This window comes from Ammospiza nelsoni, chromosome 33 (genome assembly GCF_027579445.1).
Source record: "Ammospiza nelsoni isolate bAmmNel1 chromosome 33, bAmmNel1.pri, whole genome shotgun sequence".
Taxonomy (NCBI): domain Eukaryota; kingdom Metazoa; phylum Chordata; class Aves; order Passeriformes; family Passerellidae; genus Ammospiza; species Ammospiza nelsoni.
In genome coordinates, this window is record NC_080665.1 from 1,645,985 (window position 1) to 1,660,518 (window position 14,534).

The 14,534-nt window shown below is 56.1% G+C and overlaps 1 protein-coding gene and 1 pseudogene across 1 annotated transcript; both read right to left on the minus strand.

Moving 5' to 3' along the window:
• LOC132085897 (zinc finger protein 850-like) overlaps positions 1-14,534 on the minus strand; it is a 997,265-nt pseudogene that overhangs the window by 282,561 nt on the left and 700,170 nt on the right.
• On the minus strand, positions 10,322-12,550 carry LOC132085912 (serine/threonine-protein kinase pim-1-like; the record flags this gene model as incomplete). The annotated part of the gene is made up of 5 exons (XM_059491380.1): positions 10,322-10,428; positions 10,671-10,847; positions 11,207-11,573; positions 11,808-11,858; positions 11,969-12,550. Coding segments are annotated over 5 exons (1,284 nt in total), but the record flags the coding sequence as incomplete, so codon positions are not given.

The following is a 14,534-nucleotide window of genomic DNA, read 5'->3' on the forward strand; positions in this document are numbered from 1 at the left end:
GATGGTTTCTGGGCCAGGCTCTCTGAGCCCAGCCCAGCTCCCTGCAAGCTCTGCCAGCTGCCCTGAGCTCTGGGCAGCACCAAGGGCCTCTCCCCAGCCCAGCCCAGCCGGCTCTGGCCCCACAGCTCTGCTCAGGCCAGGCTGCTCCGGGCACTGCCCCACGGCCTCAGCCCCTGGCAAGGGCACAGCAGCAGCTGCAGCTGCCACAGGACTCAGCCCCAGCCATGGGGGAAGGTGCTTGGCCAAGGCCAAAGGAGGCTCCCTGGCTGCCCTGCTCCCCTCTGCCTGAGGTGCTGAGAGCTCTGCAGCCCCTGCTGCCATCCCATTTACCCAGGGCAGCACAAGAGCCCTGGCCTTGTGGCCCTCAAAGCTGCTCCAGCTCCAGGCCCAGGGCCCACGCCAAAGCTGGGGCCAGCCACAAAGCTGTGCCCATTTCTGTTCATTGCTGCCCTGATGGGAATGGATCCTCAGCCACTTGGAGGGTACTGATGAATTTTACTCCTCCAGAGGCCTCTTTTTTCTGGAGCTCCTCAGTTCAGGAATTCAGTGAGCAAAGCTCATAAACATTTGTTCAAATACCCAAACAGGAAAAACCACTGGGAATAATCTATGTTTTCAATTCTTCTGTGGTTAATTAGACATATTTCAGAAGAGTATTCAAAGTGAATCTTCTATATTGAAAACAATGCAGGTTTGGTTTTCTTTTCCTGTTTATAGATTGATATCAGACATGTCCAATTCATATTGACCCCCAGACTCTTCTAAAGCAGTCTGAATACACATAAAAATCAAGACCCTTCATGGCTGACAATCAACAACACTCTGTCCCCACTCCCTCCCCACAATTTCCCTCATAAAACCCCTGAAACTCCTATGGATCAGGAATGGTGTGGCCAGCAGGAGCAGGGCAGGGATTCTTCTCCTGTGCTCAGCACTGCTTGGGCAGCACCTCGAGTGCTGTGTCCAGTTCTGGGCCCACCAATTTAGGAAGGACATGGAGGGGCTGGAGCATGTCCAGAGAAGGGCAACAAGGTTGGGGAGGGGTTGGGAGCACAAGTTCTGTGAGGAATGGCTGAGGGAGCTGGGGTTGTTTATCCTGGAGGAGAGGAGGCTCAGGGGAGACCTCATCCCTCTCTACAACTCCCTGACAGGAGGGTGCAGCCAGGTGGCGGTCAGGCTCTTTTCCCAGGGAACAGTGACAGGACAAGAGGACACAGCCTTCAGCTGCAGCAGGAGACATTTAGGCTGGACATTAGGAAATATTCTCCATACAACTGGGCATTGGAATGGGCTACTCAGGGAGGTGGGTGAGTCACCAACCCTGGAAGTGTTTAAGGAAAGAGTGGATGTTACACTCAATGCCATGGCCTGGGTGACGAGGTGGTGTTGGGTCCCAGGTTGGTCTTGATGCTCTCCAAGGTCTTTTGCAGCCTGGTTCATTCTCTGATGATTGTGACAGTGCAGGGCCCTGGGAAAGCAAGGGGTCATTGTGTCACTGTGGGGCCTGGTGGCACAAAGAGGACCATGGTGACACTGTGTATGACATGGCAGCACAGAGCCAAGGGGCCATTGTGACACTGTGGGGCTGAATGGAAGCAAGGAGTCAGTCCATGGTGACAGTCTGGGTCCTGGTGGAACCACAAAGGCCAGTGTGAAACTGCAGGGCCTTGTGGAACCAAGGGGCCATTGTGACACTGCGGAACCAAGGAGACCTTGGAAGAGCCTGAGGACAATGGAATTAAGAAGGCATTGCTCCATTGCAAGGACTCTGGGAACTGAGGGAACAATTGTGACACTGTGGTACCCCATAGAACCAAGGGTCTCTGGTGACACTGAAGGATCTTGTGTCACCAGGGCTCCATTGTGACACTGCCACACCAAGGAATCCATTGTGGCACTCTGAGGCCTCCTGGAACCACAGAGGCCACTGTGACCCTGCAGGGCGTTGTGGAACCATGCAGAGCTTTGTGACAGAGCAGGACCTGGTGTCATGATGGGGTCATTGTGACACTGGAACCATGGAACCAAAGGGCCAGTGCTGCTCCTCAGGGACTCCTGGAATAAAGGAAACATTTTTGACACCGTGGAGGCCCTTGGGACTAAGAGGCCATTGTGACGCTGTGGAACCAAGGAGAGATTTGTTTCACTGCCCGATCTCATGGAACCAAGGGCCCATTGAGACAAGGCAAGGCCTTGGGGGAACAAAGGATCCATTCTGACATTGCAGGGCCCAAGGATCCAAGGACTTTGTGACATGAAGGGGTCCCATGGAACCAAAGAGACATTAAGGCACTGTGAGGCCTCAAGGAACCGTGGTGACATCGAGTTGGCTGGGAGTGTTGACCTCCTGGATGGTAGGAGGGCTCTGCACAGGGCCCTGGAAAGGCTGGATCCAGGGCCCAGATCCAACAAGGTGAGGTTTAAAAAGTCCAAGTGCCGGGTCCTGGACTGTGGCCACAACAACCCCTGCAGCTCTACAGGCTGAAGACAGAGGGGCTGGACAGCAGCCAGGCAGAAAGGGACCTGCAGGGACTGATGGACAGCAAGCTGGAAATCAGGCAGCAGTGTGCCCAGGTGGCCAAGAAGGCCAATGGCTCCTGGCCTGGATCAGGAATGGTATGGCCAGCAGGAGCAGGGCAGGGATTCTTCTCCAGTGCTCAGCACTGCTTGGGCAGCACCTTGAGTGCTGAGTCCAGTTCTGGGGCCCCCAATTTAGGAAGGACATGGAGGGGCTGGAGCGTGTCCAGAGAAGGGCAACAAGGCTGGGGGGGCGGTTTGGAACACAAGAGCTTTGAGGAGCAGCTGAGGGAGCTGGGGTTGTTTATCCTGGAGGAGAGGAGGCCCAGGGGAGACAAGGCGGTGTCAGGGCAGAGGTTGGACTTGATGATCTCCATGGCCTGTTCCACCCTTGCTCATTCTGGGATTCTCTGAAAGCACCCTTGGAGCAGTAGCAGGAGGAGCCCTGGGCCTCCTCTTCAGAAGCTCCAGCAGCCCAGGTCCCTCAGCTTCTCCTGCCAGCCCCAAAGCCCATCCTGTCAGTCCTGCAGAGCCTCTGCAGCTCCTCCTCACTGCCCAGAACAGGGAGCCCCAGAGCCAGACACAGCAGCCCAGATGTGTCCCCATGGCCTGGGGTGCCTCTGGCAAGGGAGCAGCACGAGGAGCCTGCAGGAGCCTGCAGACAATTCCTGCAGCACTTGTAGGATGATCCTGCTGCCCAAGGGACGTTCCCATGGTGCCAAGTCAGGAACTGCAATGGGGAGTGAGGCCAGAGAGGAAAGGGCAAACAGGGATGGGCTGTTTGCAGGGGAGGGAACAGGGGTGGGCAATGGAAAGACATTTGTATCAGGAAGAGGAAAGAAAGCAAAGGCAAAGCAAAGGAAATGCTGAGGGCAGTCTGGGGGTGGCTGCCAGGCAGCCCTGGCTCTGAGCAACAGCGTCTGCAGTGGGACAGGAAACTCCCAGCTGATGGGAACAAACTTTCTGGCTGAGTGCAGAGGCCAGGACAAAGCTGAGTGGTTTCCCTGCTGTCCCCCAGCCCTTGCTGACCGCAGGGCTGATGGCATTTGTGCTCCCTCAGGTTCATGTCCCCACAGCAACAGCATGGGGGTGCTCCCCCTGCTCTGTGCAATGCAAACAGGGGCTGCTGAGCCAGTGCTGCTGTGTCTGTGCCATCAAGGATGGGGCACCTGTGTGAGCTGGGGGCGAGGCCAGGGCTGCAGAGGGGGGATGTTGTTGGCAGCTCCATGAGGATGCTCTGGGACGCTGCCCTGGGCTGTGCAGCGCACTGGGGATGGATCAGCCCCTGCTCTGCTGCTCCTTCCCGTCTGCCCCAGGGCCCTTGCAGAGCACCAGCTGTTGCTGCCCTCAGCTGCCATGGCAACCCTCAGGACAAAGCGCTGCCAGGGCTGTTCCAGGTACAATTGCAGTGACACTCGTTGGTGTCACCAGGTGCCATGGCAACGGCCACGGGGACCGGTCCTTGGTTTGGTGCCATGCAACCAATGCCCGGAGCTGTTGTGATGGTTGGTGGCCATGGAAAGCTGCCCTGGGCCCGTGCTCAGGGCTGCTGTCAGTGCCCAGAGCCAGAGGGGATCCCTTGCTGGGGGCTGTGCCATGGCCACCTGCCCTGTGCCGCGCTGGCTGCTCTGGCACCAGGAACCAGCAGCCAGGGGCACTGTCAGGGCCAAAGGCCAGGTCAGCCAGACAGAAAGGGGCAGGGCTGGGCACTGTTTCCATGGCAACCGGCACTGGGGGAACACCTTGGTCACCTGGCCTGGCAGTTGCCATGGAAACCCCCGGCAGGGACTGAGGGCACAGCCCCTGGCACTGAGACCCTGCTGGGCCGGGTGCTGAGCACAGGGCTGAGCACGCAGAGATGGTTTTGTTCTTGCTGAGCTGCAGCACAGCCAAGGCCTGTCCTGCCCCTCGTCCAGCCACGCTGGGGAGGGGCTGGGGCTGCGGGGGAGCTGGGCAGGGACACAGCCAGGACAGGGAACCCCACCTGACCCCGGGGTACCCCAGACCAGAGCACATCATGCTCAGGGTATGAAAGGGGGAACAAGGAGGAAGGGGGGAATTTTGGAGGGAGGGCTCTTGCCTTCCCAGGGAACACTTAGGCAAGAGGGGGCCCTGTTTCACCAGTGGGCAGGGTCACTACCAAGGACACAGACACCAGCTTAAGGAATTGTGTCATTTATATCATGCACAGCTGCAGAGATTTACAAAAGGATATGCTCAGCAAAGCACATCATCATTAGCAAAGAATTACAAAAGAAGCTCAGCAATCCATCATAAGCCATCATTGCATTTTGATGACCAATCCCTTGGTGAAACACTAGAGGTGTTTGTGGCAGACAAAGATTCTGGCTGACTTTCAAGGTACACCTTACAGACATCAGTAGTACTTTAGCAACACCGTTGTTCATTCTTTTTTCTCAATCTCATTCCAATTAGGAACAAGAACTCTGTTGTGCATGGAGCTGGCACCTTTTTAATTCCAGAATAATGCCCCCAGGCCCTTTGCTGTTCAGCTTTACCATGCTGTCTGTGGCTAACAAGGCTTGGGGGGCCCTTTCCCCTCTGGCTGGAAGGGGCCGGGTCCCAGTCCCTGAGGGGCACCCAGGCTCCTGGATGGAATTCCTGTGCAAGTCCCTCAGTGTCACAGCAGCCTTCACATGGAGCCCCGTGGATCAGAGCATTTTCCACAGGGGCCCTTGGGGCAAACAGGGAGATTTGCTCTGGCAGGATGTGTAAAACAATCTCCTGTCAGATCTACTTGTTCTCACACACAATACTTGGCTGCAGGGACACATTCCCATTGTTCCTGCCCAGGGTTCAGGACTCAGAGTTGTCTTTCCCAGGAGCTGCTCCTTCAGCTGCCTCGGGAGGGTCATTTGGCCTCTGGACCCACACTCTGGCTCCATTATTACGGCTGTTGGATCCAAACCCTTTATCTCCACAAATGGTGGTGACTGGAGGTGGATCTCCTGTTTTCACAATTGTTCTTAAAATTGCAAGATCAATAATTGTGCTACCCTGTCATGGGGTTGAATAATCCAATCCTGGTCACTATTGTTTAACAGAATTACTGTAATTTCTCCTTAATATTCTGCAACAATTCCTCCTGCCATGACAGGAACACTTTGCAAGGCCAAGCTCCAAAGGGAGCAGTTACCAAAGCAAAGTGTCCTGGAGGAATCTGAATTCCTGTTTCAGTATTGACAGCTCTCATTGGCTTTGAATTTGTCCTAATGAATTCCAATGCATGAAGGCCCAGCCCTGCAGCCTCTGGGCTGGCCCTGCCAGGGGCCAGCACAGCCACAACAATTTCCCAGGCAGCCCAAGTCTCACTGCCCATGGTTGGATTTGCAAACTGGGGGCAGCCATGCACAGCCAGGGCGTTTCCATTTCCCCAGTGGGCCATTGTGAAGGGCATGGAGCACATCTGGGAGATAGGTTCTCCATGGGCAAAGGTTCCCATCTCCTCATTTTTCCAACTGCTCTTTTAACAACCCCTTCACCCATTCAACCAATCCTGCAGCTTGTGGATAGTCTGGTACGTTAAAAACCCTGCAGGCAAACTCACTGTATTTTTCACAGGAACAAAGTAATCTGCATCACAGTATCAGCACACCCTGTAAAAATAGCCAATTCCCTCCCTTCCTTCCTTTTTCATTGTATTTAATCTCCCAAAGTTGACCACTGACATGAGGGTGCTGGCCGATCCTGTCCTGTAGGGTATTTAGTGTTACATCCCTGAGCAGCCAAAGATACCAAATTAGTATTGTCAGCACTATTTCACATTATTCTCATTTTATATGTACATATTTATATAGAAATATAGATATAGATATGTAGATATGTAGATGTAGACATATATATATAAATCTATAAATATAAACATGAAAGTCTTATTATCCTATAAATATGTATATAGTTATTTATTATATTGGTATTTCACTTGCACAAGTGCATCTGAGCTTAAGATTAAAACCTTCTTCTGTTGCTCCATGTGGGAGCATTCCAACAATAATTGTTCCTTCTGAAAGTGCTGTTTCCTATGTACTCTCAACAAATTCATCTTTGTCTGCCCAAACCCACAAGGTCTTTTCCTTTTCCATGTGCAATTTTTGGATGCATTTGAAGCCATCCAGGGGTGCAGCTTCTTTTACCCGACTGCCCCACTGCTCCCATGGGGCTCCGACCTCAGCCCACTCCAGAGCCAGGGAACTCCAGGGAAGGGCTTCCCAGCTGGGAATTTCTGATGGGACTGATTCCTCACATTTACACTGAACAAGTGACATTTTGTTGGCATCTGGCCAGACGGTGCCAGTTTTGTTTTACCGGTGGGCAGGGTCAGCACCAAAGACACAGACTCCAACTGAAGGAATCAGTGTAATTTCCTGCAGTTCAGAGCAGCAAAGAATCACAAAAGGAGCAGCTCAGCAATGCACCCAACCATCCCCACAAAAGATTGCCTGCAGTGATTAAGAAAGATCCAGCAGCATTTACCCTCAGCCTTTACCATCCCCCAGATCCACACAGCAGCTGGGGAAGCTGTCACAGCCAAGGGCTGCAGAGCCACTCCTGGGCACTGGCAATTCCTGCAGGTGCCTCCAGCCCCAGGTGAGGCTCCAACCCCGCTGGGAGAGGGCCCAGCTCTGACAGTGCTGAATGAACAAACTGACAGCACTGCTGGTGTGGCAACATCTGCTTTCATCCTCCTCTCGGGTCCCTCCCAAAGCCTGGCCGGGGCTCAAGGAGGAACCAAGGGAAGTGACTTTGACCATACAGCCACAAACAAGGCCAGATGTCAGATTTCATGGCCTTGTCTGGCTTCTAAATACACAAAGGTCAATACATGTCTCACTAATAAGTGGCTACATCTATTACAGGGCTAATGACCATGCATATTTCATCAGGGAGCAGATACAAAGATAACCTTTGGTTGGAAGGTTCATCCAGAGGCCACCTTTGGCTCAGGGCCTGCTGTCCAGGCCTCACTCAGGGCTGGTGTCCAGGCCTTGGCACTTCAGGGACGTGGTTTAGTGCTGGGCTTGGCACTGCTGGGTGAGCGGCTGCACTGGGTGAGCTCAGAGGGCTTTTCCAACAGAAAGGATTCTGTGATTCCATGATTCTATCCACTGCATTCAGCTGGGGCTATTTTAGCAGCATTACTTTGCTCCAAAAGTTCCCTCTTGCCCAGCTCCTGTGGCCTGAGGCTTCAGCTCCTTCAGCTCCTAGTGCTGAGCTGCTCATGCTGAACGAGATGGCTCAGAGAGAAGAACACAGTCCATGCAATTCCTTCTGGGACACGGAGAGGGGAGGCTGTGCAAACAGGAGCATTGTTTGCTGTGGCCTCCTCTCTGCCCTTCACGCCTTTCAGCGCTTTGAACCAGCCAAGAGCTTTCTCCAAGAGTGCAATGGAGCAGCTGTTCCTGCTCCCGGGCCTGGCTCTCTCCAGTCTCTGCCCTTGCCTGCTTCTGTCCCTCTTGCTGTGCCCTCTGTTCCCCCAGGGCTCACTGGCTGCTGCCCAGGACTGTGGCACTGGCACAGATCCAGTGCTCCAGAGCCTCCTTTCTGTGCCCTTGGAGCTGCCTGGGCACAGCAGCCTTTTCCATCTGGAAGCTCCCCATGCACAGGGAGTGCCCAGCTCCGTTCCTTGCACAGCCTCCAGGAGCCCAGGGCTGCCATCTCCAGTCCCTGCTGGCACTGGGGGCTCCCAGGTGCCTCAGGCTGCTGTGACACCACTGCACACGGGAGGGAAGAGGGGCAGGGGCTGTGCTCAAAGTCAGCTCCATCTGCTGCTGCTGCTGCTGCTGCTGTGGGGTCATTTGTGCAACCCTGGCCCAGAGTCAGGGATCAGATCCTGCCAGTCTCTTCCAGCCCTGGCTGCTCAGAGTTTGGGCCTTGGAGCCTCAGGTGGCCAAAGGCAGCTGCTGCTGGTCCCTCTGTGTGCCCGTGTTCAGCAGTGCTGCTCCATCAGTCTGTGCCCAGCAATGGGGAAAAGCCTCAGCCCTGCAGGGCCAGGAGCTGCTGGGCTCTGCCTGAGCAGCTCAGCCAGCAGGAAGGGAGCTGCTCCACATGGGAATCAGGAACAAAGGACATTCCTTTTATAGGACATGTTTTCTATTGAAAGGAAAAAAAAGGAAAAAAGAAAAATAGGTAAATTGTAAAAGATAAGAGTAAAATCCAAGTGTTAGAGAAAAAACATAACATACAGTTACTGAAAAAATCAAAACATAAATGCCAAGTTACATTCTTTGCATTAAGAGGTAAATGATCTTTCTAAAAAGAGAACTCAGACATTTCCATTGTAAATGTGCTGATGGCATGGATCCATCTTACTGACCTCAGCAGTCTCTTAAAAGATTTTGGGCTTTGTTTCCAACAGTGGTATTTGAAATTATGCTCGAAGCAAGAGGAAATTGCTTTGTGCCCTTCCAGCTCCAAGCAGGACTGGGAATGGAAACTCTGTCAAACCCCAAATCCTTTAGAAGATGACCTTCCTTCTCAGCCTGGGAATGAGCTGCACATTCCCTTTGAAACTGTCAGGGATTTTTTAAAAGACACAAAGTCCCACTGACAGCTTTTTGCTCTGGTTTGGAAGTGCAGAAGGGCAATTCTCCATCCATCAGCTCCACACTGCACTGCCTCTGGAGCACGGCCCACTCACCAGCTTTGGCCCACTCATGGCACTTCTGGAGGAGGAAGAAAGTGCAATTCTACAATTCCAGCCAATAAAGAAGGAAGAATGGGACAGACAAAAACACCCTCTACAGATCCAGGCATTCAGCTGGGACTGTGGAGAGTTTGGGTCCTTGCCAGTTGGATGTGTGTCCCCAGCTGCAATCTCTGGGCCTGCAGCAGAGTCTCACTCACCTGCCAAAGCAGAAAGCTCAGGCGCTGTGCTCACAAGGGGCTCGTCTGATGCAGAGCTGTCAGAGCAATGTGAGGGCAGAGCCAGCCCAGCTGGGCCCAGGGCTGAGCCCAGCAGAGCTCTGGCAGAGCCCAGAGCAGCCTCAGCACCCGCAGAGCCCGGCTGCAAGGAGAGAAAGCAGAAACTGCCCGTCAGCTGAGGGCTCCTGTGCCCTTGTGCCAAGGCCTACGGTGCCCAGGCCATGCTGGCTGTGCCCAGAGCTGTGCCCAGAGCTGCCCATCGCTGCTGCCTTTGGGAGCAGAGCAGGAGGGCAGGACATGTGCCCAGCCTGCAGCCAGCCATGGCACATCCAGCCCTCAGCAGCTGCCTAGAGTCAAAAAGCAGCTGGGCAGCCGACTGAAGAATTCATTGCATCTGCCCCAGGAAAGGGGGAACCTTTGGTGCCCAGCCGTGCCATGCCCAGATCTGGGAGCATCCCCCTGCCTGTGGACTCACCTGCAAATTGGGCCTGGAGCCTGGCTTTGAAGAAGGTGTCAGAATCCAAGTCCATCATCTTCAGCTGGCCAGACTGGGAAGAGATTGTCATCTTTGAGGTTGTCCTTGGTGTCTCCAGCAGCAGCCCCACCTGAAACAGCTTCTCCAGGGGCCCCTTCTCCTTCCCTGGGGCCTGACCAGGCTGTCAGGGCTCTGCCCAGGGCCCCAGCCATCCATGAACAGGACAAACAAAACCAGGGGGATGGTGGCCACCAGTGCTTGCCACACCAGGTCTCCAGCTCAGCTCCAGCCCAAGAGCTGCGTGTTCCCTTCTGCTGACCCCTGCTCAGAGCTGCAGGCAGGACAAAACCAGCCTGGTTTGCTTTGCCACTGATTGCCAAGAGATGCATGGAGCTGGTACCTGCCAGGCCCCTGGATCCAACTGTGCACGTGGATCTCTTCAGTCTTCTAGGGCAGAGGAACACCCTTCACCCAAGGATGACAGAAAAGATCTTGTAAGGATGGCCTGTCCGAAGGCTGCATGGACAAACATCTCTTAATGACATCTTGGCACGCTGGGGAGAGAAACCAGAAACCACCAGTCAGTTGGAGAAGTTGCCCTCCTGTTCCCATGCCCAGGTCATGCTGGTTGTGCCCAGAGCTGGGCCTAAACTTCCCCATGGATGCTCTGTTTGGAGGACAGCAGGAGAGCAGGTCATGTGCAACCTCCTCAGCAGCTGCCAGAGCGGGATGCCCATGAGCCCGCTGCTGTCTCCCAGCATTGGTATTCCCCCCGTGCCCAGAGATGAGGATCCACCTTGAGAGAGCCATCGTGGGAATAAGATCCGCCCCCGGATGATCTCCTGGCCCCTCCTGAACGGGTGCTTCCCCATGACCAGGTGGCACAGCAGGAGGCCCAGGGACCAGATCGTGGCTGCCTCGCCGTGGTAGCGTTGGTGCTGGATCCACTCTGGTGGGCTGTAGGACAGGGTTCCTGTGGAACACAGACACAGCTCAGCAGGGGGATGCTGCTGCTCCCAGAGCCCGGCCCCAGCATCCCTGGGCATGTGGGGGCTGCCCCAGAGGCACACGGGGTGAGCACTGCCCTCTCGCCAGCACCTGGGACTTGTGCACAAACTTGGGGATGGAAAAGAAGCCACTGGTCTTGGAATAGGGCAGAAGAAACCCAAGGAAGGCCCAACCATGACACACAAGGGAAAAACCCACCCAGTAGTGGAGAAAACCCACTCTCCCTCCCACCCAGAACAACTCGGCTCTAGCATCAATCCCATCCCAGTGCTGCACCCAGGCTGGGCCACGAGATGCCCAGGAGCACCCCCTGCGAGGGCTCACCTGCAAACTGCGTGTAGGCTGTGTCTTGGAGGAAGGCGCCACAGCCAAAGTCGATCAGTTTCAGCTGCCCGCTGGCCAGGTCGAGCAGGACATTCTCTGGCTTGATGTCCCGGTGCAGGATCCCGCAGCTGGTGCAGTGCTGCACGGCCTCCAGCACCTGGCGGAACAGCCCCCGCGCCTCCTCCTCCGGCAGGAATCCCCGCTCTGCAAGGAAACCTGAGAGCTCCTGGCACCGCTCCGGACGCTCCAGCACCAGCAGGAAGCTGTCGGGGAGCTCAAGCCACTCCAGGAGCTGAATGACACCGCCACAGCCATGGGACACCTTGGCCAGCAGCACGATCTCCAGGGGCGCGCTGGCGCCGTCGGGCTGCGGGAGGGGCGCACTGGCGCCATCGGGCTGCAGGAGGAGCGCAATGCCGTCAGTCGGGCCGAGGCCGTGCCAGGCCTGGGGAAGCCCTCAGCCAGGCCGGGATGCTCTGCGCCCTGTGCTGGCCCCATGCCCGCTCTCCCCGCAGGGCTCCTGGCGGCTCCCACCCTGCCGGGCCCCGGCTCCTCGCCGCCCGGCACGGCCCGGCTGCTGCCGCTGGTCCCGCTCACTCACCAGCTCGCCCCAGTGCCGGATGCGATCCCGCGGCACGCGTTTGATGGCCACCTGCGAGCGAGGGAGAGCAGCGGGGTGAGCTCGCCGCCCGCCATGCCCAGACTCATCCTCCTCCTCCTCCATCCCCTCTGCCTGCGCCAACCGCCGGCCCCGCCGCTCACCGGGGCGCCGTCTGAGAGCCGCGTGGCCACAAAGACGCTGCCGAAGCCGCCGCGCCCCAGCAGCGATCCCAGCCGGTACCGCTCCTGCAGGCCCTCCTGCGCTGTCCCTGCGGGCGGGACGCGCCTGTCAGCGCTCAGCCCGGGGCCAGCCACGGCCCCCGAGCGCCCCTCACCCGCCCCGGGCCTGGCATCCCCACCCGCCCCAGGCCCCGGTGGCTTGGGGCCGGCGGCCGCGCTGCCGAGCAGCGGAGCTCGGGCCGGGGAAGCCGCAGCGGAGGCGGCGGGATCGGCCGCGCTGCCTGTGTCCTCCGCGGGCCCCGGGAGGAGCCAGGGCTGGGACCGGGGCCGGGGCCGGGGCCGGGGTCGGGACTGGACCCTGCGTCGGGTCCGGGGCCGGGCTCGGGCCAGGTGGAGGCAAAGGGCGGCGATGCCGCCCCCGCACCAGGCACTGATGCCCGCCCAGCAGCGCCACCGCCAGTAGGGCCAGAGCCGGGCGGAGGCGAGACCGCGGCGGGACGGCCGAGGCCGGGCACGGGGCAGCCCCGCCCGGGGCCGGGGGCGGGCCAGGGGCATGGCCCGGCCCGGCAAGGGAGAGGGAGGCAGGGAGAGGAGAGGGACGCTGGGAAACGGACACCGAGAGAAGGGTGCCCGACAGTGGGAAAGGGAGAGAAACAGAAAGAAAGAGAGAAAGAGAAAGCAAAGGAGAAAGACTGTTCAGAAGTATCTGTTTTGGTGCTGCCGCTGCTACTGCTGCCGCTGCTGCTGCTGCTGCTGCTGCCGCTGCTGCCGCCGCTGCAACTGAAGCACCGGGGCCATTCGTCCCCGTGTCCGTTCCCCGCTCGCCCCACGAGCCCTACGTTCGAGCCCCACGAGCCCCACGTTCGAGCCCCGCGCGCCCTGGGGACAGCCCCTCCGTCTGCCCAAACACGGGAACTTTGCAGCCTTGAGCCCAGATGCAGAGCCCTGAATCCTGCGCCCTGGCACAGCGATCCCCTCGCTTGCTGATGTGCATTGTCCTTGCTGAGGGTCAAACGCTGCCAGGCCACCTTCCCTTGGGGTAGGATTCCTACCTGAGCCCAGCACTGCACTTACACCTCCAATGTTGCTTTCCAGTAAAAACAGGGGAAGGAAAACTGTGTGTGGCTCATGGTATTTTAGAGTGTCTAAAAATCACTAAGTCACCAATCTTAGAGGTGAGATGCATCTGGAATTACTGGGATGGAGAAGCAGTGCAACATGGAAAAGGGGAGCATAGAAATAAATAGAGGAAAACACCTTGGATTGTTTCTTTCATTTTCATTTCACATCTGGAAAGCTGTTTCAGTTTTCCAGGAATCTTCTCCTGTCTGCTCTTCCCAAGAATCTCTCATGGAGAACAAGGTCAAGCTTCTGTCACAAGATTTGCCACCAGGAAATTATGCCACTGGTGAAATTTTCATTTTGACTGTTTGTGCTGGTTTGGGGCAAATTTTGGGAGGAAACCTCCAAAATGAGTCCGTCTAGAAAGCAAGTTCAAGCAGCCCCTACTCCTAATAGTTCAGGAAAAGACTTCCCTTGAGAAAAGTGAAAAAACCCAAGTTTATTTAACAAGTGAAGTATTCACAAGCATGAAAAATTAATAATATTAAATCAAACTTCTCACAGTAGTGAAGAGATGGCAAATTCAGAAAGTCCTTTTTGTGGGTTGTAGTTGGCTCACTAGGTCTCTTCTAAGTCCCTCTGGAGCTGGAATGCAGCGTCCCAGAACTCGGTGGGCCACAGGTGTGAGCTGCCGGTGTTTATCTGGGTTTTCAGTCCAGAGCAGGTGTAAACAGTTCCAAGAAAAAGCAAAGTCACAGTCCGAGGAACTTCTTTCCTAAGGTGGCTAAAACCAAATTGCTAGATCTGGGCTTTGAAGGCATCGGGAAATTTCCAAATCTGGGCACTGGCAGTCCCAGCAAACACCAGAGCTGGATGGTGCTGGAGGCAGAACCTGCAGATTTACAAATTTTGGCCTTCTGTGCCAGCTAATCCATGGACTTGGGCTGTGCCAGCACCAGGAAGTTTTCATATCTGGGCGCTGGCGCTGCCAGCAAACACCAGATCTGGATGGTGTCATTGCCAGTGACAGAAATCTGCCAGATTTGGGCTCTGCTGGCCCTGAGAAATTTCCAAATCTTGGTTGTTGTTACATGACACACAAGATGTGGGGGCGGTGCCAGACCCAGTAGCAGGAAGCTGCCACAGTTTTTGGAGTTCTGTGCCAGCAAATTGCTGGACTTGGGCTGTGCCAGAATTGGGAAATTTCTAGATCTGGGCACTGGCAGTGCCAGCAAACAGCCCATTTCAGGCTCCAGGCTCCAGGAAGGACTGGATCTGGATGCCTTCCTCTTTTCTTTCCTTCTTTCCTTCCTTCTTTCTTGGGATCCTGCTGCCAGCAAACTCCAGATTGGGCGGTGCTGGCAAGGGGAAATTGCCAGGTTTTAGCTTTCTTTGCCAGCAAATTGCTGGAGCTGGGCAGTGCCAGAAGAGGGAAATTGCCAGATGTGGGCACTGGCAGTGCCAGCGCACACCAGATCTGGGTGGG